Below are 26931 nucleotides of genomic sequence, written 5' to 3'. Positions count from 1 at the left end.
AAGATAAAAAAAGGAAAATTAATTTGTTTCTGCAGTGATAAATTGCTACTACTACTACTACTACTACTACTACTAATAATAATAATAATAATAATAATAATAATAATAATAATAATTATGTATTATACAAAACAAACAAAATGAAATCTAAATAAAACAAGTAACATTAAAAAAGAAATAGATAACAGTGCAGACTGCACCTTAGCCCATTAAAAAACAAAACCCCTCTTTCTCTAGCTCTTTTAAATGCAGCACTTAACACAGTTCAGCATATTTGCTGAAGTTGATGTACTTGCATGATTTTTGCAATTGCCACATGATTGAATGCACTTATTGTAAATTAATTGGATAAAAGCATCAGCTAAAAAAATGTAATTTATTATACTATTAATACTACTACTACTACTACGATTTCTACTACTACTACTACTACTAATAATAATAATAATAATAATAATAATTTATTTTCAAAGCAAAGCATAGAACTAAACAAGCAAGCAAACAAAAAATAAAATATAAATGAATAGGAAAAACAATAAAACATACATATAAGAAATGAAAAGAAAACTCTAAAAAGAAAATGTAGAGTAAAAGAATAAACCATGGGAAAGGTGAAGAGAGTACAGTACAGTTTTTTAGATGGTTGTTTTTGGGCTTAGCCACCTTTAATTTGAGAGGACAACTAGGTGAGAGAGGGGCAAGACATGCAGGAAATTGTCACAGATCAGATTTGAACCCTGGACCTCTGCGTTGAAGCATAAACTTCTCAGTACACGTGCGCTTGCTCTACTCACTGAGCCAACCCCAGCCACACAAGAGAGTACGCTATTTTAAGAAAACCTGTAAACATGTTTTATGACCGAGCTGGTCCCTGAACATCACATCACAGTGCATCCACACAGCGGTGAGAGCAGGGTCATCTCCATCTATACACACTTTCTCTGCGTAGTGACCACTAAGAGGTCAGTATCCACAGGTCGGACAAAGGACAGTCTCCTTACCCACGATGCCATCCTGCTGTTATCTGATGCCCCTCAGACGGGGAAGTACCAGGTCCTGAAGCACTGGTCTAATAATGTTTGATCTTTGTCATTTATGACCATTTGCTCAGTATGTAATATGTGTTTATTGGATAGGCCTATGCATAGAAGCAGCAGACAGGGAGTGCTTCATGTCTTGAAGCCATGTGGTCAGCTTTCTGACAGAGGTAACAGTGTTAATTATCCTTGGGACCTTGAGCAGGATGTGGCTGCACAAAGTCCAGATTAATGGCTTTTTCGTATGTTCTTCTTGGCCTTATGCACACGGTGTCATATCTTGTCAAGGTCCAGACTTCCTTTGCAGAGTCCCTGCTTTGTCTTACACTACCGGCTGCCAGTTTTTCTTCACATCAAACCGTATGTATACCTTCATGCCTGGCTGTGATTGCTCCTGAGCCAATTGATCCAATACTTATGTTACGTCCAAGTACATTTGAAAAGATAAGGCAAACAGCTGTCTAATAGTGTTGCATTTCCCCATCATCCACAAATGCAGTATGCGTGTTAGTTCCCATTGGTTAGTTCCCACCCATTAAGTCTATTTGGCTGCTTGTGGTCAGATGTGACTGCAAAGCAGAGCTCAGGAACAGCTTGCTAATTGTGTTTCAGACCTTCTCTGTAACTGATGTAGGAGTGAGGTCTAAAAAGGTTGCTTTGCCCCTGTTATCAATCAAACATAATCAGATTAAACAGTGCAGAGATGTGCAAATGTGTGTATGTATGTGTGTGTGTGTGTGTGTGTGTGTGCTTACCAATAAAGAGACTCCAGATTTGGAGACAGCCTTGACTCCTGCTGTTTGCTTTGTTCATTAAGAGGAGATGAGCAGATGGTTTGCTGGTCTGTTGTGCAGTACACACAAGCGGACACACGCACACACACGCAGAAACACACGCATATGCAAATACACATACACACATGCATACTCGGTCCTGTCACCTTAGCTTTATACTCCATTTATCTTTTCCATTACACATCTCTCGGCAGGACAATGCGACTCTGTGAATTGTGAGGGATGCGCGTGTGTGTGAGAAAGAGAGATACAAGGGACTGTGAAAAAGTAGAGCGATGAGCTGAATGAAGTCACAAACCTTTTTAGTCAAGACAGCCTCTGAGGTGGTCATCTGAAAAGCTGATGACTCATTCACACATTCATGTACGTGAATCATTGCTTTTCACTTGTCAGCCACTCTGTATTCAGGAAGAATTGCTTGTAACGGAGGTATTGTTTTAGTTCTGCATCACAGCTTATCTGCCTGTGTCCAGGAAATTGCACACTGCACATTTACACAAGGTTGCATGAGCAAAATCTGGCCTACTTCAAGGATTTTTTTGGCACAACAAATGGCTTCAAAACAATGTGAAATATATTATTTATGACTTTAGAAAACTTGAGAAAATCCTGAGCATCTTCTGTAGAGGAAATGATCTGCTTAAAATATTTAAAAACATAATTATTATTATTACATATTTATTCAATTGCCCTCAGCAGCTGTTTTTTAAACTCAGTTTATGATGCTTTCAAATATATATGTATGCAGAAATACTTTTTTACTTTTTTTTTTATCAAATTCTAAATTACAAGTTGAGCAACAATTGATTTATATCCCCAGACAATTCCAGGGCTGCAATCCAAAATGTGTCAGCAAATGTTATTCATTAGTTCAATTAGATATGGTTCCATCTCGTTCAATGCTAATATTTGGCCAGCAAAGACTATAAAAGAGCCACAAATTTTCACAAAGCAAAAATGTTTTTCTTTACAAAAATTCTAATCTAATCTAAATCTTGTCTCATTTTTCTATACATTTACCAAATATCTCAACGCCTAACTATTTATTGACCCAAGTATAGCTTTTGAAGTCCCTCACCCTGCTTTATATTTTAAAGAAACATGATAAAAAAAACGAGTGCAGCCACAGAGAAAGAGAGTGCATCGTCATCATGTTTTACTAAAGGACAGCTTACATGTGACCCCGCTCACCCCCTTCCCTTCTGCCTGTCAATACTTACGTGTATGTTTTTGAAGATGGTGCAACAATCAATGTCACATCACTACCCACACGCTCACATATGTATAGACATGCAAGCACATGGAGTTCCCCCTCCTCCACACACACAAACAAATCTCAAGGGTTTACCGTACCACAGAATGCAAAACTGTCACAAAAAAAAACAACACAACTATAATATAAATCCACATTTTCAGAGGTGTGATGTATTTCAGATAAACAAATAGTTATTCAATGGTTAAACAAATGGTGCATTCAGAGACTGCACTTATGAAACAAAGAAAGAAGCACTGACACAATTTAATAAAAAGGATTTGTATTGTCAAACTGCACTACTGCATAACATACACAATACAAGTAATTTACTGACTGTACAACATGCCATTATGTTTTTCTGATAATAATAATAACAAAAATGATGGCTATATATATGTACAGAACTCTGTTACAAGATATATTCATCACTTGTTGTATGATAAACAGCACTAACAAAAAAACAAAAACAACTATGGTCATCTTCATCTAGGATCTAAAAACCTTGTTTGAAAGAAACACAGTCAAACACATCTTTAGAATAAAGTACTGTTCCCACTATGGCCGAGATTCGGTGATAACTGCAATAAATTAAACAAGAGAACAAAGAAAAAGTTCAAATGTCACCCTTAAAATGTAGGGGAGTCCTCTCGAGGAGGCGGAGATGTGTATCTCAGATGCCACTGTGTGACCAAGCATGCCTGTTTTATTTCTCATAAACGAGGAATGTTCATCTCTCTATTCTTCCATTCATCTATCCATTCATCCATCCATCCTTCCACCTCGTCTTCAGTACATCCCAGTGGTCTGCAGGAACACTCTGCCCTCTGAAATCCAGAAAGAAATCCAGTCTAATAAAACACAATCAAAATTCTATCAGTTATAATGAATTTGGACAAATTCTTAGACCACAGTGACTGTAACAGTAGGAGGACAAAATGAGGTATGCTATTAATTCATTTGCATAAATATTGAACAAGGCCCCCTACAACCTTGACCAAAGACCATTAATAAAAGACCATTATTAAGTAAGGCTCAGTTGAAAGTGTTTTTCGGCCCCTGATCCCTGTTTTTGGCGATAAAACTTCCTGGCACAAAGGAACCACATCCTGCCCTACTGTCTGACAGACAATTCCCCTTTAAATGATTTATTACTGGGTGTTAATTATGCAAATTATGTCCAAACAAACTCGTCACGAGGACAATTAAGACAGCCGTTAATTAGTGGCCAGTTCTCTTCTTGCTTCACTGACATTCAATTAAAAATTGGCTTTGAACAAGCACGCTGTCTGGTACGGCGGTCCTGGCACGGCGCGGAGCAGAGGTGGGCTGGAACCATGCACTCTTTTGATGAGGCCGGGCTAGAGATCACGGCCATTTCTTTTTCTGTCTATTTAAGACGTTGCATGTGGGACTTTCTCACATCTATCTTTGTGAAGACAATAATGTTGGCAAAATAAATATATTAAACGCCCATCTCCATTAAAATGGTAGCCCCAGTGAACTGCCTCATGCTTCATTTAATTTTTGTTCAACTTCTCAGGAGCGGTCTCCCTGTGAAATCTTTGAAAACCCTTCCAGTAGACTGGTCAGTTAAGCATCAAAAGCAGTGGGTAATAATACAATCTGTTGTCCCAGTTCAGTTGATAGGAGCAAGATAAATCCCCAGCAGCAGGTATATGACACAATTCTTACACTGAAATGGCATTTTTCAGTCAATTTACCACTGTTAATAAGTAATTTATTCCCACAAACTTGGTGCAGTACCTTTACAAAGATTGGTACACATATTGTTGCTTTTAAACTAATTAATTCATACTATCTTTAAGAACTAGATTGCCAAGAGAAGAATACAAATATATGACTTTTCAAAACTCTGTAATAAGACTGTTTTGTTTTAATTTCCTTTAAGGTATCTGTTGGTGAGACACAACATTTTACCTGTGACAGCAGCTTTTCTACTTCAGTGTTTTCCGTCTAATAGTTCCACAACTATAACATTTTTACTGATCAGAATATGAAGCTGTTTTTTTTCACAGCTACACACTGAGGAAGCTGTAATAGTTATCTGGACACCTGTACCTTGTACTGTTGCCTTGGTGTCCAGCCTGTTGTCGTCGTGATTGCTCCCATCCATGTCCTGGGTCACGGACTCTGTGTGAGGAGGGGCTGCTGATGATTGATGGCCTGTAGTTTGGTCAATAATTAATAAAGACATTTAATCAGAGGCAAATTAACAGTTGAGGCTATGTTGCAACAGAAGGCTTGGTGACATTTAATATGAAAATGAGAATTACGTTGGTTGTGATAACTTTAGGCTCACAAAAGACTATTCTGAATGAATAAAATAATTCATTATGTCCAAAACAGTTTATGTTGCTGTACCTGTGTGTGTGTTGGCAGGGTGCAACAGGGTGTGCTCTGCCTGATCACGCAGTTTGACCTCCTCCTCCAAGGCCTCCTGTAGTCTCCTCTTACTCCTCTTTTCCTTCTTCAGGCGCTTCTGGATCAGAACTGAATCGAGAGGAAGAAGAAATGAAGAAAAGGAGGAACGACAGATGACAATTAAATATGTTTAGCAAATCAAATTATGCATTTGCTTCTTCTATATCTATGGACTTTGAAGGTATCGTGAGCTTGTTGTTTTTTCAGTGAGATTTTAATTTTCGAGTAGTAGTCGGTAAATGCTCCTGGTTAACAGTTTAATACTAATACTGGAAGAACAGAACACATATATGATAGTTTTGTGAGGGAATAAAACATCACTCCAATCAACACTTGCCAACCAAAATAATTTTGAGGTAAAAATCTTCATGTCACACAGTTGAGGGTTTACGCTGCATTTTCTGCAAAGTCAACCTGAGTGCTGCAACTAACGATTATTTTCATAGTCGATTAATCTGTTGATTATTTTCTCGATTATTTGATTAGTTGTTTTGTCTATAAAATTGTTTCCCAAAAGACCAAGCTGACGTCCTCAAATGTCTTGTTTTGTCCACAACTCAAAGATATTCAGTTTACTGTCACAGAGGAGAAAAGAAACTAGAAATTATTCACATATAAGAAGCTGGAATCAAAGAATTTTTACTTTTGTCTTAAAAAATTACTCAAACCGACTAATCGATTATCAAAATAGTTGGCGATTAATTTAAGAGTTGACAAATAATCGATTAATCAATTAATCTTTGCAGCTCTAGTATCTACTCCCTAAGATAAATGATGTGATGCTTGATATGGTGTGGCCTACCTCTGTTTTTCTGCTCCATGCTAAGCTGTCTCTCCAAGGTCTCTCTGAGCTCCCTCTCTCGGACCAGCTCCATCTTCAGCTCCGTTCTCTCCATCTGGTCCTGCTTCTCCTGCGCCCGGGCGTTCTCTATGGCAACCCTCAGCAGACCCTGCTTGGAGACACACAGGAACACATCAACAGGTTACACACTGATCAGAAGCCAGGAGAGGCGTCTGTCTTCTTCAAAGACTTGCAGCAGAGAGAAAAAAAACCTTACTTCACCCAATCCAAAGTAAATATTTCTGTTTTTATAACACTTTAAACAAAGGCAGTCTGTTTTCAATATTTCCATATTAAAATGATTTTAAATGAGCTGTAGTTAATGTAAAAAAAAGGAGCATGTAAATCATCTTACTGTTAAAATGAAAAGATCACAAAGAATTTGGCTCTTCCTAAGACAATGTTTGGTCTAATGTTGGAGGCAGGTGTATAATTCCTGGATTTACTCAGGCAGGAAAAGAAAAAAAAGATCATATTTTAACCTCATGAAAGTCAACGCTGATCTTTTAACTACATGCTAACTGCCATCACATCAGGGTCAGATGAGTTTAAAGACAAGTTTTTTTTTTTCTTCCTGTGAAAAGCCAGCCAATCAATGCTTTCATTGTGACACTGCCATAACAAAGACATGTAAAATCGGAGAAGCAGGTCAGCACACGTCCATCCCAATTACTGCACATCCTAAATGTCTGCCTCGTCTGCTATTTACCATTTCAGGAAATCCCAAAGAGTGTCTCATCTCCCTTCCTATTCATCTCAGAATATAATAATAATAAAGCCCCGGCAGAGCCTCACCTGGATGTTCGTGAGCAGGGTCTCTATGGAGGACAAGCCTTCCGGGAAGATGAAGGGAGTGTGGTGGAGACCTGCTGGGAGCTTCTGTCCTGTGGGGTAAGATACCCTCTCACAGCCTGATGGGGGTTTGTGGTAGACTTGTCTATCACAGCTCTCCCTGGTTGTCTGAGCGGCCAAGGAGCTATTATCTGGAGGGCAGAGAGACATTTGGATGTCTAGTCTGTTGAATCACTTTAACACAAAAGGTTTACAGTTTATTCTACTTTACCTTTACAGACATATTCTATATTTTTCTTCCCATGAAAAGACCAACAATGAATTGATCCTACCATCAAGTATTTAGTGTGTAGCCAAAGCCTGGTGTAGCTGACTCTGTGCCATAAACCTCCATTGTTGTCCAAAAAACTATTAATCAATGAGCCACATTTTAGCTCTGGGTAGCATCCCTTCATTACCCTCAACATGGACACTGTAGTTTATTTATAAGTCGTTCCCACATACACCATTCTGCTATTGTAAATACTCGGAAGTGCACCAAATCTGTGACTGAAAATGCACAGTTTACTCCTGTTTGAGTAACATCTGCTAAAAACTAGTGCCCAGGTGCTTAATGAAAGAACTTGGCCATTTAAAAAAACAAACAAGAAAGTATATATTCATGAGCTGTTTTTTAAGATGTCTTCAGTAGAAACAGATGGGCTTGGGGATGTGCACCAGGGTAGAGAAGTCAGAAAGTACTGGGAGATGGATTATACAGAAGAAGAAATATACAGGATACCCCCCAGCCTTATCATTTAAGCACTGATATACAGTAGGTGACTTTACTTTCTTTTCTGAAATGAAGACACCTTCAAAATGAATATTTTCATAGTTTTAAACGTAAGTGTAAAGTGCATTTATAGTCACTACAGATGCAAATCAGGGATGATTGCTCCTCAACTTTAAAACAAAAGCCTTGTACAAAGTCTCAGAGATGCCAATTAATTAACAGTCACCTGTTTTCTTTGTCTTGCTCTTTTAATTTTATCATCTTTATCTTTGCTCCCTCCTGTGAAGGACTTTAACAGTACTGTTTTGAAAAGTATTTTCTTTTCCTGTGCCACTAACTAATTTACACCATCACCACCATCACCACCATCACCAACACCACCAACAAGCAAATTATTTCCTGTTCAATATATTGCTTCCAGGCATTCATGTGCCATGTTTGTTTCAAACCTGCAAATGGATCATCATTCCAGCACAATATATAATCAGGGTTGAATGCAAATTTCTATAATTTATAGCGTACCAGTAAATATATCAAGCCCAACAGTAAATAGGTGTTTACACTAATTACTGTGTGCGTGTACGCATATGCAGAAGTCCTGGTTTGGGGATTTGAAAATGTGATTAGCCTTTATTAGATGGCACTCTGCCTATTGATAATGCATCACAGCTTGACATCTCCCATAAAAACAGCTAAGAAGCTGCATTATGGATGACCATCTGTTTGTAAACCTGAGAACTGCGTGTTCCTGATTCGAGACAGTAGGGGAAATGAAGATTAGCAATTTTTTTCCACATCAGGCCGTTGCTCACTTTCTGCATTTACTGTCATCCGAGCCACTGAGGACGAAGACGTCCTGGGAGTCCGGTGGGTACTGGAGCAGAGACGAGTGTGAACGTGCGATGTGATATCTGGCACTTGTCTCTGTCTGTGACAAATGACAGTGTTTTCTCCACTTAGCTGACCACAGCATCTTCTGCTCCAAATCCAACCACCTCCCCTACTCTGCCTCGGCCTCACGTCTTGGCAACTGTCACATTCAAGGTGTTTCACAGATGAGAAGCAATACCCCCCCTCCTCCTCTTTCTCCCTCTTTCTTGCTAAAAGCATTGCTCTGTAGAGAAAGGTAATTAGCAGGTGCTGGCGAGCTCAGCGGAGGGCATCCAACTACACTCCCGTGGCTCACACACAGACACAGACACAGACATAGACACACACACACACACACACACTCGTAGCCGGTGAAGTGCGTAGTCAGCAGCGTGGGCTCCCTAGGCTCCTTGGATGTGACTGATCCTTTATTGAGTTACTGTTTTACGCCTACTTTACCTCACACTCACACGTTTGGCATAAATACACACACACACACACACACACACACACACACACACACACACACATATACACACACACACACACACACATAAACACACTGCTGCCAGCTCGTTTGATCATTTACCCATCTCCCTAACCAAGGTCACTGTCTGTTTTTCTCTTTTCTCCCAAACTTCATCTCTCTTTTTCCCCTCTCTTATTCCTCTCCCACCCGTCCCCAGGGCTAATGAACTTCACCACGTGAAGACTGCCAGTCAGCGGAAGAGAACAGGAGGTAGGAAGGGAGGGAGGAAGAGAAGGAGAGAGACAGACAGAGAATAAAATTCTGCTGATGTTTGGTTAATGGGAGTGAGGTGTCAGGGATGGCCTCTGATCTTTGCTGCATGGATACGTTGTTCAAAGACCACTGAAACAGCACACACAGCCAAAACTGACTCACATAGAGTAGCCTTCACACACACTCAGAGATTATCATACAATGGATTGGCAGAATGACAGCGCTGAAGTGCTCTTTGAAACTCTGTACAATCCATGATTGTGATGTTGTAGGTCGAATACAAAAGCCTGCAATCTAGCAAATGTACATGCGTTTCATTTGCATGCAGCAAAATCAATTGAAAATCAATTGCATAAATGCGATGTCTGATGCGTGGCATTCACGTTGCTGGTGCCATCACTGCTTTGTCAATATGTTCACAGATACCTGACAGCATCTGAAACCTTACCTGGGAGGCCTTTGTGATTTTTAGATTCGATTACTGAATAATGTGATTCAGTATTAGAATACATTTACACAGGCGTGTGCACACACATACAAACTCTCAGTTTCTCCCTCTCTCTCTCTCTCTCTCTCTCTCTCTCTCTCTCTCTCTCTCTCGCTGTAGATTTCTGCTGACTGTTTGTCCTTGAGCAGTCCTCATTAAGCTAATGCAAACCTCCCTGACAGAGAGAACCAAACAACTGACGTTGCAGCACCGTGGCAACGCGGGCCCTAACGACAGGGAGGCGGTCGTTATGCAGATGAGGTCCAGCTGAGAGCGCGGGAGGCCGCCTGGCTCGTTAGGCCGCGGCCCGGCAAATGGCTTACTAATGTAACACTGCTTCCTGGTCTAATGGAGCCCTGTTTTGCTGAATTATTTGTCTTTGCTCTCTGCGGGAAAACAGGGGGGCCACCGACAGCGAGAAGGAGAGGAGGAAGAGGAAAGAAGCGATGAGACAGTGAATCCTTATCGACCTGTTACTGAGATATATCTTTCTTGTCACGCTGTTAGAAACCCTTTCTTTTTTTTATAATAAAATGTTTTAAATAAACCATGCCAAACACTTGCCACAAGTGTTTGGCAAATCCACAGAGTGTAAATGATGACACAGATGGATGGATTGGATTTGTTGTACTGTATTGACAGACTTTGTTCAAAGGCAATTGATTTGTCAGATAATTAATCATTACTGATTAATAATCATTGCATGATTAATGACTGTAACAAGACATTCTCAGAAAACAGCAAGAACTTTGAAGTGAAGCTGACATATTTGACAAATTTGAGTAATGTAAGACATACACATACAGCTATACATAAATAACTGTGTATCTTACCTCTCTCAGTGTGGCCCCTCTTGTTCTCCTTGCTGTACTCCACTGAGGTCCCATCTGGCTCTCTGGCTCCATGCACCACACCAGGGGAATGCCCCAACACATTGTGACTTGATGACAGGCCATCATCATGTGGGTCTGGAACGAAAAAGTCAAAACAGATCATAACTTACAAATTCCTCACAGGGATTGTTATAGCTAAAGCATCCTTCATTTCTGTGAGAATACTTTCCCACAGGTGAGTACGTACGTGTGCTTTCTGCAGTGCGTTCTGTGTGAGACGGTGAACTTGACCCACTGCTGCTGTGATTGGATGACATCTGAGCTTCGTCCAATGAGGGAGAAGGGGAGGGGCTGTCACACACTCGCTCCTACCAAACCAAACCAAAAAAAAAAAAAAAAAAAAAAAAAAAGATTATAGTGACAAAATCTGACAACAATAGCTTATAAGGTCCAAAACATTCAAAATAAACAAACCACAAAACATGAATCGCATTTTACTTTGCGAGCGATACTTTCCTAAACACTGTGTAACACACAGAATGTTTGTCGTACTTTTTATGCTTCCATTTGATGCCTTTTGAGGCTGATTATTTTGCTGAAAAAATAGACAGATAGTAGATACTGAATTCTGGATTGGATGATCTTAAGTCTAAAGTTTACATCTAAAACACCCCTCTGCCCCGTCCATTTTTGGCAACAAATAATACTTCCAAACCTTCTTTAATTAGTCTTGAGAGTGAGTGAAACCACTGAAACTTAGGACTGTTTTTCAGCAAAGTGACCAACTTGGCTTTGGCTAAGAAGGTCAGCGTTTCTGGCTGTATGCAGGATATCTCAAATATTTATAAATAGATATGTGATTGGCCTTAAGCCAAAGAACAAGAATTACATTCTGGTAGTGATCCAGAACTTGGATATCCACCAATATGCAATTACCGTTTTGTTAGCCATACCCATTGGATAAAAGAGAGGTAGAAACTTGATTCTAAATTCTGCGCATAAATGATCAAAAGATCTTGAATTCAAGGGTTACAAAATATGTCTTTGGATGTTAAAAGCAAGTTATTTAATTTAGCGTTTTAAATTTTAAAACAACACTTCTACGTAATTAAAACTCTGATTTCATTTCAGGAGATCCCGGGTGTCACATAGACTCTGGCTGGTGGTCAGATCCACCGGGCTGATGGGCCTTTGAGTTCACCTTAATGACGGAGGTGGGAGCCCTGGCAGGGGGCTTGGCGTGGAGCTGCGCCACGTTGGCCATGCTAGCCAGCGTGCTCAGTCGGTTCATTTGGCCCATCGCCATTGAAACGGAGGCCGGCGCCAGGCTGGCAGGGATCAGAGGATGTGACATCATCATGAAGGGCAACTGATCCAGAACTGGTGGGGGAGAATAGAATAAAATAGAATAGAAAAGAGAAGTATTGAAAAGGAGGGAGAGCACAGTAAGAGTTGCTTCTCATAGAAGGTCAGACCAGTAGATCTGTTTAAAGGCCATCAAAGCTGCACTATGCATGTACCCAACATGAAAACGTCTTGTCTCTCTCTTTTTTCATTTTTGCTTCAGTTGTATTCATTCATCACAACTTAAAGGCTCTGCTCAGTCCTGTGCTGCGTACTGAACTGAAAGCACACAGCGTCTCTGGTTCTCTGATGACAGGATTGAAACTGGACACCAATGTCATTCCTCTGTGATGTCAATATTACCTGGATGACTGCTCTGCTTCTAAACCACTACTCCAAAATATGTGTGCATGTGCGTGTCAGTGGTTCAGAGTGTGGAAAAAGATAAGAGCAGAAAAAAAAGGGGGGGGAGGTGGAAGAGGACATGGCTAAGACACACTTGCCCGGCTCAACACAAAGATGTAAAAACAGTGATGGCCTAAATATGTTTTTGTGATGCTTAAAAGTGTCACCTGCAAAAACACAAACACAGCCTCTCTGGAATTAAGAAAAACTGGATCACTTTTCTTTCAATGCCCCGGTATTTTTGACGATAATCCAACACGTTTTCAGCGGTTCAAACCAAACTCTTATTATCTTGGCCAATCTGTTGTTCGCACTCCTCTCGTTACGACAAGCATCCACTATCTTTAAAGAAAATCCTTCCTCTCAACAGTACCCTAGTGGGTTGTTGCAGTCCCTCTATTCATGAAACAAACAATCCTGTTGGGGGGGGGTGGGGGGGCGGGAAGAGAAAAATGACATAAATATTTATCATTTAATAAAAGGAAAAACAAAAACAAAAGAAACACAGGGAGGAAGTGGAACAAAAGAAGCTGATGGCAGTCCTGGTGCTGGGCCAGCAATGCACGCTGGGTAATTATAAACACAAAGGAAAAAATCTTGGACTCTATTCCGCACAATTGTCACAAATAATAGAACGAGTGGATGAAAACAAAAAAAGGCTATCCAAAGAGGAGAGATGAAATAGAACAAATAATGGAGGGAAAGGAAAGAAAGAGAAAAAAAAGAAAGAGAAAGTAAAGAAAAACTAAGAAATAAAGAGTGAGGCGTTGACTTTATGAGTCGGGCTCGCTGGACATATGTGCAGTGCTTTGTGCATTTGGCAGATTAGTCTCTCACTTGCCCAGAGCAGAAACCAATCCAAACAAAAGATCTGTCTGAATGGAGCTAAATAACCAGATGCTCCGACAATCAACTAGCAGCCAACTCCAAATATTAAGCCTTGGTTAGAAACCAGTGCTCCACTTTTGTCACCCCCACCCCTCAAACCCCACCCTCCTCTATAGTTTCATTTTCACTTAACTCTGTTTTTTTCCCCCCTCTCTTCACTTTCTTTGCCCTCCCATCACTCTCTCTTATGTTTCATTAAAAAACATCAAAAGTCAAAGTGCCTCTCTTATGTTTATCCAAACAAACCATTACTGTAAACAAACAGTTACTGTAAATTTCCCAGAAGATCTTGTTAAATGCAGAAATGGCTGCTCCCCGCTCTTCCCCAGCCCATAAGGTGTCACACTCAGCATTTGTGAGTGTGTGTGTGTGTGTAATCTGAGATTGCCTTTGTAGTGGTTAAAGCTCTGGTAGGGGCCTATCCTTCCCATAAGGCCGTGGGTGGCGGTATGGAAAAAACACATCGTTCTTATGTGTGTATGTATTCCTGCGCTGCGTGTTTGTTTGTGTGTGTGTGTGTGTGTGTGTGTGTGTGTGTGTGGGTGTGTATGTGTGTGTTTCCACTTGACTCTATCATTAACAGTGATTAAGCTTTACAGGTTTATAATGGCTGGTGGTAACCATGCCACCTAACTGCGCACAGATGCTGGCAGTTGTAACTGAGTGTATACAATGGTAAACAATGCTTAAGACTGGGAGTGTTTACAGACACGGGTAAAGAAAAAAATTTACTACAAACGCTTACACGCACACGCGTGCACACACACAACATTTCTGAAAAACACAAGGACACTTTCTTCCTTTCCATTTCTGTCCTAAAGCCTTGCAGTATGAACTTCATGGTAAGTGTGTGTGTATGTGTCCCAGGTTGATAGCATATTCCACACAGACCCCCATAAGCCCTGTCATCTGTCTAAACACACTGATGTCGCTTTAACCTGTCGATAACAGTGGGGGCGGTGCGTCCCATTTGTTTTTGTGTGTGTGTTCGTGTTAGTGTGCGTGCAAGTGTGTGCGTGTGTCTGTTCCTCCATTGATTGTCCAGCATTTGTCGTTTGCATTCAGGATAGTGAATTACAGAGAAGACTATTGATTTGGCTTCAGCCTCTCATCTTATTCATCTCTCTATCTTCCCGCTGTGCTTGCTGTCGTCCACCGGTGCTCCACTTTTGCTGGCTACTCTCCTTTACCGCAAAGCCGGGGGTCAGTGCAGTAATTGTTTTTGATATCATATGACTAAATGTTATACCTGCACAAGTAGCCAAAGGGATGCAAACACACTGCTTACTTAACTTTGAAAAGTAAAGACTTTATTTATCAAATGTTCAACTCAATACGATAGACCAATGCCATGTTGAGCATGAGTAACAGAGCTGGTTTTGGGTCCACGCTCTCTTCATGTGATGACTAATTTTTGGGGCCACAGAGCGGATGACCAACTGTGTTTTTCAGGATACGTTTCCTGAATCTCATCAAATCCCACAAGTATGCAAACAAATCCAAGCTGAAGGCACAGGCATTTATCACAGCCTGAAAACAATGGAATAAAAACTACGAAACTGGTGATAAAACATATATCTCCTCGTGCTCCTTATGTTGTGATGGTTTGGATTACCTGACCTAAATGTTTATTTCTAATTTCATCTGAAGAACTGACTCACTGCTGATGTAGTTTGTTTTTACAGTCACAGTCTCTTAGAGGAAACATACCGGCAGCAGATATGGTGTCACATCCTGGTTTTAATCAGCTTGCTTCAGCGGCCGCACATAAACACAGCTGCTCAAGTCGTATTGACTTGGCATCATAGATGTGTACAGACAACAACCGTGCAACATTTTATACGACCGTAATTAAAAATGTCGCACAGACGCATGTGTGTGTGTGTGTGTGTGTGTGTGTGCGTGTGCGTGTGCGTGTGTGAGTGAATGGATGGACAAACAGATAACACTCACCCAGTCCGTGGTTGGGGTCACCGTTCTCTCCGTTTGGCCCGCCATGGTTTTGGTTGCTGTGGTAACTGGCCATCGCCTCCAGCTTGATCTTCTTTGCCAGGGCAGACAGATCTGAGAGGGAGACAGATATATAGAGAGAGGAAGAAAAAGAAGGACAGAAAGAAAGAAGAAGAATCAATAAGAGCCAGATCAATGGCCCCGGTGGAGGATTAGAGCAGTGGGTAGGCAGGAGGTTGTCATGGGAAGACAGAGGCCAGCCATTCACTCTGACTGCACCGCTGCACTGGCCATTTAGCCTGCCAGGGAATCAGCAGTGATAGGAACAAGCCAAGACATTCATCTCTCCCACACAGGGACATCACATCCCCACAGCACAGCACACACTCAGCGGCGGCAGCAACTCCACCCTTTTGCCCGACAGTACTTCTTTATCAGTATAAATTAGAAGCATTACAAAAAAAAGTGATACTTTTAGATAGAAGATACTTTTTAATAGGGGTTGTGCACTTTGGGATAATACGAAATGGAGAGTGACAAAATGTGGCAGGAGGGCTGAGCCACATTTTAATTTGTGTCTTGAACCTCAGACGGTAGTTTGACCCCCCCAGATCGACCTTTAAAACTCTCTTATGCCACAGAAAATTAAATATCTCTCGCACTAATACAGACAAACACAGCGAATTATTAAAGTTGGACAAACCACGCAACTGTGCAAACAAGCCGTAAGTCTTAATTTCCTGATCTGATATATATAAACATTGGCTGCAAACTACAAACTGTTGAGTGTTTTTTCTTTGTTACACAAATGGTTTTCTAAGATGAATGCCTGCCCAAGACGTAGACTACCACAACAAATTGTTCCTTTTCATCTCATCTTCTCTCCTTCCTTTTCCTGCCCTCTTCCCTGCTCTCCTCCCATCCCCTCTCCTTACTTTACCTTTTCAAATGTCAGCATCACAGCGGGACATAAGCCACCGTGTTGCATGTGTGTATGTGTGAGTGCACGAGGGCGAGAAAAAGAGACTAAGGAGGATCACATCAAAGATTTCCCCTGCCTTTTACGCTCAAATGTCCTCCCTCTCTCTGTCTCTTTCTCGCCTCTCATGTGGCCAGCTCTAATCAGTAGCGTTGACATTGCCGCCGTGCCCTCTCCTTTGGTGGAAAAAGACTCTTTTCCCACTGAGAAAGATGCTCTTGAACACTCATGCATGCACAACACACACATATACACACACACACTCAAGCAGCTTTGAACAGTGAGAGGAAGCGGAGCTAACAGAAAATGGCTTCTTTTGAGGCGCGGAATGAAAAGATCAGGTTGCAGTGAAGAGCACAAAGCCAAGGGCAACTTTGAGAGCAGTGAGGTGCCAACAATTACTTCTCTCCCTTTCTCTTTGCCACACACACACACACACACACACAAACACACAGGCACACACACACACACACACGTGCACGCACAAAAACGCACAACTGTTTGTGACAAGAACAAGCAGCACTATGGCCTTTAGCAGGCAGTTGACTGAGACTGTTCAAAAATATAAAACAGATTCTGACATTACAAATAACAGAATGTCCTTCAGACATTTTTGCTCATCTTTTTACCTGCCATTACATTCAAAATTGTTTAATTACCCTAAAACTTAATTTCATACTTAAAGAGACAATTAATGGGCTATGTCGTACACAAGAACAATGGTACATTTTATAGTAAAAAAACAAATTAAACATATTTTAATTCCTATTTGTGTTTTTAAAAAATTTATGGAAATTATACAATTGATTTCAAAGAGGTTTCAGAGGCCTAAACATTATGAATCTTGCTCAACTTAACAGAGGACTTTGTGTACTTATAATTCAAGAAAAAAGGCCAACTTGCAAGTTATGAGTTGTTTCTCGCTTGTCAGCAGTTTGTATGCTAATTTTATTAATCAACACACAGGTCACCTTCCAGAACCCCTCCTCCTCACCCTATTGATGATGGGTAAAATGTGTCATTATGGGGGTCTGCAGGAGAAGTAGAAAACACATCCTCTGCCTATTCTGCATAAGCAACCTGCACTTTTCTTTAAACTGATGGAAGTAACTCAGCTGGCTACTAGGTCATACTTTCCGACAGCTGAAAAGAGAACAAAATTTGAACTTTGCCAGCAGCTCCTCAGAGGCCTGAAGCTACAACGCGTCACTAATTCACTGTTTAAAGCAGCTCATGGAGCCAAAAGAGGGATTTCTAATGTGACTTCTGTACACTTCTGAAGACCTACAGACCTTGACCTTATGAAAAAGGAAAAAGGGGGATTTAGAGAGTCTGAGAGGCCTTCCCTTTTTCACAGAATACACGGGCAGGTGAATTGAATGGATTTGGCCATGTTCAATGCCAAATGACTGAAGTCTTTTAGCATACTGTCAAATGTTGTATGGTGTCTCTCAAATAGTATAGATATCAATTATAAATTTAATTAAAGAATGCATTTATATTTGAGTCAAAAGAGTACTTTTTTCTCATATATATATATATATATATATATATATATATATATAAAATAAATAAATACATACTTATATTATATAATAAAGCAGATAACTTCTGTGTGATCCTCTCACCTGAAAATGTTCTAAATAATATGCAGAGTGAAGGCACAAGTTACAGAATGGGCTGTAGCGAGCCTGATCAAGAATATTTTTGTGACTTATGATTGTGGAGCAAATAATTATGAAGGCATCAGAAAATAGGGAACACGACTTTGTCAAAATTGAAGGTTATAAATTTGCCCATCAAACAAGGCAAACAGGAGAATGAAAAAATTGAAGATGTAAGATGCACACTGGACATCATAATTATATGGTGTCAATGATTCCCCTAAAACAGTGGTAGTTTATTATGTCTCTGTGCCTGTGTGATATTCTTTCTACAGTACACGTGTGCACATGGGTACATATGTACTGTATGTGCGTGGTGAGGCCTGGGTGGTCACCTGCAGGAGGTATGATCCCAGCGTGCATCAGACCGCTGTGGGACAGCATGTGGCGAGTCCCGCCCTCTGTCACACTCTGCAGCCTCTTGGGCGGTCGTCCCGGCCTCGAACTGCAGGCAGAAAAACACAAGTTAACATTCGTTGTTAGTCAGTTTAATACTCAATACTTCCTCAGTTGGTCGGCTTTTCATGCTGAGACTGAGATGGGTGGCCTGGTTAGAGAAACTGCCTTTCAGTCTGTAAACCTCTGATCCTGCTAAAGTGTCAACAAGCAAAACACTGAAACCTGACCGGTTCCAGGAAGGCTGCCGTACAGCAAATCTGACCTCCCTGTGGATGAGAGCAAGCAAAAAAGGAGTTTCCCTATGGCATCAATAAGGCACCTCATTACTGTTCAGCTTACTCATTCGTTTGCTTATTAAATGTGTTTGCTCGCATTCTTCCCTCCCCATCCTTTCTTCATTGGTCATTCATTCCCTTTTTTTCCCGCCATGTCACACATTTCCTTAATAAAGGCTGCGACTACAAGCAGATTCACATGGTTTGATTGAGCAGGGCATGCTCAATCAATCCTTAAGGAGGTATGTGAAAAGCTGTCAGCCATCACTTTGGCTCTGACTAAACGTTGTGAATGTCCTGACAGGGGAAATGACACAGGCCACATCAGGCTTAATGACAACCAGCGCAGCTCATCTCCTTTAATACCAGACTGACATTGGATAACATGAGTCTGTGGGCGAGTGCATGTGTCTGCGAAGTGTGTGTCTGTGATATTAAAAGTAAAAGAGGGAAAGAAGAAGGTCTGATGAATAAGGGAGATGGATGGAAAGATGAGGAGATGTAAAGTAAAGCGAAGTAAATAGGAGAAGATAAGAGGAAACATATTGAGGGAGAGTCCGAGAGAGTGAGAAAAGGTGGGAAAGAGTAAAAAAAAGAAATCGAGGGAGAGATAGACTAGCAGCAGCAGCAGCTTCCTAGCGTGGGGTGTCTTTGAGCAGATTTTAATTAGAATCTAATCCAGCCGTCATTAAGGCCCCATAAACGAAGCTGTCAGTCAGGAGATTAATGGCGCCTCATTTGCATATTGCATATAATTCATCAATTACCCAGCAGAAAGGACCAATCCCCTGTTGACACACCCACTGGCTGAGAGGGGGTGGGGGGGGGTGGAGAGAAACAAAAAGACAGAGAGACAGATTGTGTAGTCACTAACTGTGGGAGAAAAACAGGTAGCTTGAGTGCGTGTGTGTGTGAGCATGTGTGTGATAATGTCTGGTATGCGTGTGGTGTGTGTGTGTATGAAGTGTTCAAAGGTTAATTTGATGAGCCGATGAGCTCCACAGTTCCTGCCCTCAGTTTTAATGAGTTGTTATTATTGTCTCTTATTATGGGCCCAGACCGACTGGGATGTGACAGCTGACATCAGATATATCGCTCTCTCTCTCTCTCTCACACACACACACACACACACACACACACACACACACACACACACACACACACACACAGGCACGTAGACAGTGGAAGACACACACTAGACATACACATATTCACACCCACACCCTGACAGACAGATAGCAGGAATGTACAAGAGGGATGAAGTTGTGAATGTGTGTGTGTGTTGGTTTTTCAGCGGCAGGCGCGTAGTCACATCACACAACATTTTTTGCAGTGCATATAGAGCAGCATACTGTGCTTAACAAAAGCAGGAAATGTATTTTTAGGTCTCAAGTTTAAAGGTAAAGCAACACAGTTGAAACATCTCAAATGAACACACACAATAATGCAGAAGTGAACACTGCGGGGGGGGCATAAAATACACAGAGACGAAAGACTGTGGTTGGTTTTTTACAGCAGCCGCTTCCCTTTCCCTTACTACTGTTTATTTGCACACACTAATTAATGGCCTGTGTGTATTGTGTGTGTGTGTGTGTGTGTGTGTGTGTGTGTGTGTTGGTGGGTGGGTGTGTTGTGCCTTTGTATATGTTGCATTTAATTTCGTAAAGAAATGGAACCTAATTTTGTGTTTAGTCTGCAAATGCGTTGATACATCAAAGTGACCCGTAGAGGGAGATCTATGTGTGTGTTGTGCATGCAAGTGTGTGTGTGTGTGTGTGTGTGTGTGTGTGTGTGTGTGTGTGTGTGTGTGTGTGTGTGTGTGTGTGCGTGCATGTGTGTGCGTGTGTGTAGGTGTGTGTGTGAGGTTGGAGAGCACCGGTTCCCTGAGGTAGGATTAATGAAAAAGCCTTTCATGGAAAAGTCATCAAGCTGAGGGGATGGAATGAGAGAGAGGAGGGGGGAGAGAGAAAACAGTTCATTGTGTGTGTATAAGGTGTGTGTGTGTGTGTGTGTGTGTGTGTGTGTGTGTGTGTGTGTAGAGGAGGGGGTGTATGGCTTATGACCTCTTTGTCTCAAACTTTAATTAAAATCTCACCAAGACGTCCTCCCTCATGCCAACACTCTGGCCACACACACACATTTAAAAAAAAAAAAAGGTACTCTGTACATTGAGTTCTGCCCTCCAAGCTTAAGCTTAGTGTGTGTGTGTGTTACCTGAAACATAAAACGCCAAACATGGCAGCTGGAGCTTAACACAGGTGGAACAGAAACAAAACCTAACAAAGATGACAGATCTCTCTCTTCCTTGCTAACACAAACACACACACACACTCTGAGGGAAAAGAGAAAAGTAATGAAAGAAGAGGAAGTGTTACAGTCAAAACAGTGGAACAGCTACTGGCTTGGAGGGACTGAGGTGCTGATAGGTAGCAGCTGTGTGTGTGTTTACGAAGAGTGTGTGTAGGACAACTAGCTCAAACAAGATTTTGTTTGGAATATATTAGGGGCGGTTTACAGCTCCCATGCTCCCATCCTTTCAATCTGTGTTTATCACACGGGTTTGTATTTGCCGTCACGGTCCGGTTTGATAAATCATACCGTCGCTGCTGTGCGCAGGAAGACTTATGCTGCTGGTCAGAGAAGGCAGGAAAAGATTGATGTTGTGATCTTCCTCTCAAATTGAGAGCAGAAAAAAAAAAGCTTTATGCGCCATTGTTATTAGGAAAGCATGTGTGGTGATGTCATGAAAGAAGCAGGCAGGACAACACACACATACACACACACACACACGTTTGATCATGCCAAAAAATCTGATCTCCTAAACTGATACTGCCTAGCATTCCTCTCCCACATTCCAGGGTCAAGACGATGTCAAGACTGTGTGTGTGTGTGTGTGTGTGTGTGTGTGTGTGTGTGTGTGTGTGTGTGTGTGTGTGTGTGTGTGTGTGTGTGCTCCATTAAAACCTGTCATAGTAGAAGACACGGAGGCCCTCTCTTTCTCATCGTGCTCTTCTCTATAAAACATCAAAAGAGTGTGGAGGTTAAAGTTGAGCTAATCACCCCACCCTAACACACATCAAAACACACACACACACACACACACACACACACACACACACACACACACACACACACACACAGCCCTCCTCCCCTTCATCCTAACGCTGCTGACTTTGACAGTGAGTTATGGCATGGCAGTGGGGCTCGGCTTTGAGGAGTCTACCTTCCCACACATAAACACAACACCGGTTCGTCGCTGCCAACTTGGTTTGCCACAGAGAAACACAAAGAGCAGGCTTTTGTTGCACTCTGCGGGCCGCTTCATCTCATTTATCATTTGTTTCATTTAACTAACTTTTTTTTTGCCCAATGTTTATCTACAACTGCTTCGTATTTGATTTCAGAAGTAAACATATTTTCTCTTTTACCTGTAGTGGTATCTAGCCACGCCGGCTTTAAGGTGCTGATGTTTTGAGTTTTCTGCTTCAATCCCAATAAAATGAAGGTGAATAGAATTTTGTTTGTGGTGCTCACACCATTTACAAATGATATTTTCAGCAACAACGTTTTCCAAAAATGGTGTCCCTGTATAGACAATGTCAACAGTTTTCATGGGGACTATTTCTTCAGAAGTCTAAAGAAGAACTAAGTCCTCTGAAAACCGTTATCAGTAACATGGACACTGTTTCTGGAACGGCACATACCACCAAAAACAAAATGTCATTCACCTCATTGGGCTGGAAGCAGGAATCTCAGAGACAGATATTTCAAAATGAGGGCAAACAAAACCAAAAACTATATGAATGGTAGACATCAAGTGGCAAATGATAAAATAGATTTATGTAATTTAGATGAACTGACCCTTTAAAGTAGCATTGCTTAGGAAACACATGTTTTATGCAACTTTTGAGGTCTTTGTGTGGTCTTTGTGTTGTTATTAACACACGCTTTGTTAAAAAGTAACAAGAGATCTTATTACCTTGCCATATTACACTACTTTTATATAATATAAGGGGGGCAGAGGACATGTGTTTACTCTACATAAAGTATACACGTACAATATATGCACAGGGACACACACACACACAGTTTGACCTGACCGAGCTGTTTGTTTCTAACCTAGAATGAAACTGTTCCTTTGTGAGGGAGAAAGAAAAGGACGGAGGATCATGTTGCCTCCTACACGACATGTTCTCTCTGTGGAACTAATGTCATTTAGCAGCAAAGCCAGCAAACACACAGGCGTGACCGTGTGAGTTTGTGTGTTAGGAGATGACAGAGAAAGTGCGTGTTTGTGTGCCACCTATGCATGAATTATAACTCAGCTTTGACTGTGGGTGAAGTCAGCCCTTCTTCATGGTTTGATGAGTCAGTGGTCAGGGTGTGTGTGAGAGTGTGTTTGTGCAAAGCAGGAGTAAAAGAGTAAGACAAAGAGAAGGAAAGATAACGATAAACGGAGGACATTTTTTATAACCTCTGTTATGTTATAATCTTTAAAAAAAAAAAAAAAAACAATGAAGAGCTGAAAGAATAAAAAGCAGGAATCCATGTAGGATTCTGTTAGTCATGTTAAACTATCAGACAAGGCTGTGATTTCCCCTGCAGCCTGTCTGACTGTACTGGACTGGAAAATAATAAGTGATGGCTGTCTTAATCAGTAACAAAATCCTCACTGAGCCCTGACGCTGTCAGAGAGCCGTAACATCATGTTCTTGGAGATGAACTTTTAGGTTTAGTTGGCCAGCCTTCGCCACTTTAACAATAACCATCTGGAGTCTCACTTTTTACCTGCTACTGTATGTTGCTCCATCCACACCAGGGATTACTTAGAAACTTCTACTGCAGGGTTGATACTAATGGCCACCACAGCACATTTGAAGCCTTCAGACAAAGAATCACGGAAGTCGTTTGAAGATTTCAGACGAGTGAAGTTTTCAGATCTCATTAACTAAAGGCTGTTTGAGTGTTGTGTGGATAATTAGAGACGGCGGAGGCTATGTATTTTCAGCGGTTGTATAACAACGTTCCCATTAACATCTGACATAGAAGAAATCCCAAAGCAGTCAGAAGATGCATCTGGATTTTGTCTTGGTTTGAGGGCTTCAGATGCTTCATTGCAGGTGTTAATCCATGCACATGGAGCTATAAGCTGATTGCCAAAATGTTTTAGTTTTTTTGTGTTTCTGGTTTTGCTCAACAAGTCAAAGTTTGCATCAAAGCTTAAAGATAAAAGTAGAGCCACACTGAAGCGCCTGAAGATTTGACCTACACCCAAGAAACATAACAAGTAGTTAATACATTGCAAAATGTGTCTATCTGTACACATCTTGATGCATCCTCTTTCTGTATTTAATGGCAGGTGTAAATTGGATCATTCATGCTCCAAGGAGCAGGGATTAACTATCAAAGAATATAAATTCCCTAAACTAAGGCTAATCCACACTTCTCTGGATTCAAACCCATGCTGTTACGAGCATGTGGTCTGCACAACAGCAGACTGAGGGACCAGGAAACCACAAATCCCAGCCAATTTATAGCCCCTTTATCCAAACATCTCTGTGGCGCAATGGATTGATGACCCATGTAGTTGGTCACCATCAGAGTTGTGCAAAACAGCTAATTTACATAATCACATCATAAATACAGAGAATTCATTTAATCATCTCCTCTGTTCTAATGCTCAGGGCTAAAGAGTGTTGATATGATAAGACAGCGAGTTATTAAGGAAGGAGAGAGAGGGAGAGGGAGAGAGGGAGCTGGAGAGAAGGAGAGAGAGAGCAAAGGGATCAGTGAGTGAGTGAGTGAGCTTGTCCTGATTTAAGCTGCCGCTTGGGGCCAAATGAAAATTAATTAATTTCTGTGAAGAATCAATTTCTCAGAATGACAGTGTCAGATTCAATGTGTGTATGTGTGCGTGTGTGTCAGAGAGAGACAGTGTGTGTGTGCATGTCAGAGAGAGGAGAGATGATAGCCTGTGATACAGCTGCAAACTTTAAAGATTTTCTTTTTTATCAGGATTACTAAAATTCATTATCGTCACCACCATCATCACCATCACAGTCACTAATGGTAATTAGGGACAGGCTTAGCAGCAGTGAGGTGGTAAACAAAAAGAGGTTAACTAGACCTCCAGTCATCCAGTACAATCAAAAACAAATCATATTTTTTAGATAAATTAATTTATGGAATGCTCCCTTTCCCCATGTTTACATGTTTAAGATGTCTAGAAGACCCTATTAGCCTTTAATTTAGAGGAATCTTTTGCAGATATCTGAGTTGCTATAGCCAAATCTTGAAATATTACAGAAATATTAGGATAGCCTATATAAAACATAACACCATAAGGTATTTGCAAACAAATTATTAGGCCTAATTATCATTTGAAATATTATTTAGATTTTTGGGATGAATCCTGGAATTTTGTCATGACCTGCAGACTGATATCAGATAGTAGCCTATAAAGATGGAGGTAGAAGTCCCAAAAATCCTATTTTCACTGCCATTAAACCTGCTTTAGCTAACTAACCCCACCTGCTGTACCCCCCTCAAACATAAACTGGGTAACCCTAAATCAACCGCAACACATCATCGGGTCACACTCCGCCTCCCCTCTCCTACCCCCCACACCCGCCTCACCTTGCGTTGGTACAGTCGCTGTAGAGCGTCTCGAAGTCCTGCCTGGAGATAAGTTTGCACCGGTTCACCCCGGGCTGTATGGCCCCAAGCCCCCGCAGCACCCGGACCTGCTCTACGTTGCACACCACTGGGGCAATGTCCAGCCGTTTCAGCTTAGTGTAGACGGTGTGGAGCCCGCCAACCAGGTGCTTGAGAAACACATCGAAAGCCTGGGGCAGGCAGATGAGCTCCGTATCTTTCACCGTGAACGAGGCCAGCTTGGCACCTTTCACCTCCACCAGTTTACACTCGTTGTTCTGCGGAGTGCTCTCCACGGGCGACGGGGTGGCGTACACTGGCTTAGCGCTGCTGGACAACGAAGCTCCTCCGGTTTTTAACGGGGTCCCGTTCGCTAGTAAGAGGTCCGCCCTAAACTGGTGAAGCAGCGCCGGGTGAGCCACTGGAGGAGCCGGGGAGGAAGCGGCGGAGGTGGCCGCAGGTGGCGGAGAGTTGGTGGCCGGAGAGACGGAACTCGGCGCCGGATGGTGCCCGAGTGTAGCGGCGGGGAGCAGAGCTGGAGCAGCCGGAGTGGCCATGGTAGTCATGTCCGATAATTTGAAACAAAAAAAGTAAACTTCAAAGTCAACTATTTTAAGAAAGTAACTTCGCCGAACAAATGCGGTTGCTTTGTGAGAGGGAGCTGCGCATTGAGTGTGCCGAGGAGGAGAGAGGGATAACAGGAGAGGAGAGGAGACAGGGTCCGTGTGTGGAAAAACAGATCACATAGTTGAATGAGAAAGAGAGGAGGCTTGTCTCCGAGCTGGAGATGCTACTGTCACATTATCATAAAGAGGTGGAGCCTGGGTATATTCTTAGAGAGTGAGAGACACATTTACAGAGAGGGAGAGAGAGGAGAGGGAGACAGCAAAGATTAGCCTACATAAACTTTGGATAAGCCTATTTATGAACGCCTAACGACACTTTAATATTAATGCGTCTGATCAATCCGTCTTATTTAAACCTTCATGGCATCACTGTAATCGTTTGTGACTAATAGTTCTATAATTGCATTATCTTTGAAAAAATATGGCTTGATTAGTCTACTGTAGTTATTTGTCTTGAAAGGAAATATTCTATAGGTTTAATGCTAATGTGGATACCACCAGAGAGACTTGAATGAAGACTTACATGCTATAAACAAAATATAAAATCACATCAGTTTACACAGAACTGTTATAAACTCTGAGGCATGTCAGGGTGAGATACTTATAACTGATATAAAGGCTTGGGAAGAAAAAATAGGCTATGTGTCCTTTGTAATGACTACCATTTTTTGTTTAATGCAAGTATATATAAATATCGGTGAAAAACACCTGCCAAATTACTAGTAGTCCTAGGCTACATCCATGTTTAATTTAATTATGACACTACAGCTGGATAAGCAAAAAGCCTTAAAGATGTTTTGCCTTTGTTCAAGTAATTTATGTTGCACCTCATTTGCCATTGTTTTGTCATTATTTTAACTATTGTTTGCACTCCATACCATC

At 41.4% G+C, this 26931-nt stretch overlaps 1 protein-coding gene across 3 annotated transcripts; it reads right to left on the bottom strand.

The window, feature by feature from the left end:
* Nucleotides 1-3349: 3349 nt before the first annotated feature.
* On the bottom strand, nucleotides 3350-26255 carry dachc (dachshund c). 3 transcript variants are annotated; one of them, XM_028603324.1, is made up of 11 exons: nucleotides 25406-26255; nucleotides 18431-18540; nucleotides 15456-15566; nucleotides 12067-12245; nucleotides 11113-11233; nucleotides 10866-11000; nucleotides 7165-7352; nucleotides 6331-6481; nucleotides 5469-5597; nucleotides 5166-5270; nucleotides 3350-3934 (listed from the first exon to the last, which is right to left on the bottom strand). In XM_028603324.1, the coding sequence occupies exons 1-11, from the start codon at nucleotides 25987-25989 to the stop codon at nucleotides 3873-3875; spliced, it is 1875 nt and encodes a 624-aa protein (XP_028459125.1). In that variant the 5' UTR covers nucleotides 25990-26255; the 3' UTR covers nucleotides 3350-3872. The 3 variants fall into 3 exon arrangements, with proteins under 3 accessions (XP_028459125.1, XP_028459126.1, XP_028459127.1); XM_028603325.1 differs by having other exon boundaries at nucleotides 6331-6478; nucleotides 25406-26253; XM_028603326.1 differs by having other exon boundaries at nucleotides 3350-3910; nucleotides 25406-26251.
* Between the last annotated feature and the right edge of the window lie 676 nt (nucleotides 26256-26931).

Source organism: Perca flavescens, chromosome 17 (assembly GCF_004354835.1).
Source record: "Perca flavescens isolate YP-PL-M2 chromosome 17, PFLA_1.0, whole genome shotgun sequence".
NCBI lineage: Eukaryota > Metazoa > Chordata > Actinopteri > Perciformes > Percidae > Perca > Perca flavescens.
Note: the sequence above shows the minus strand (reverse complement) of the source record. Positions and strands in the feature narration are given on the sequence as shown.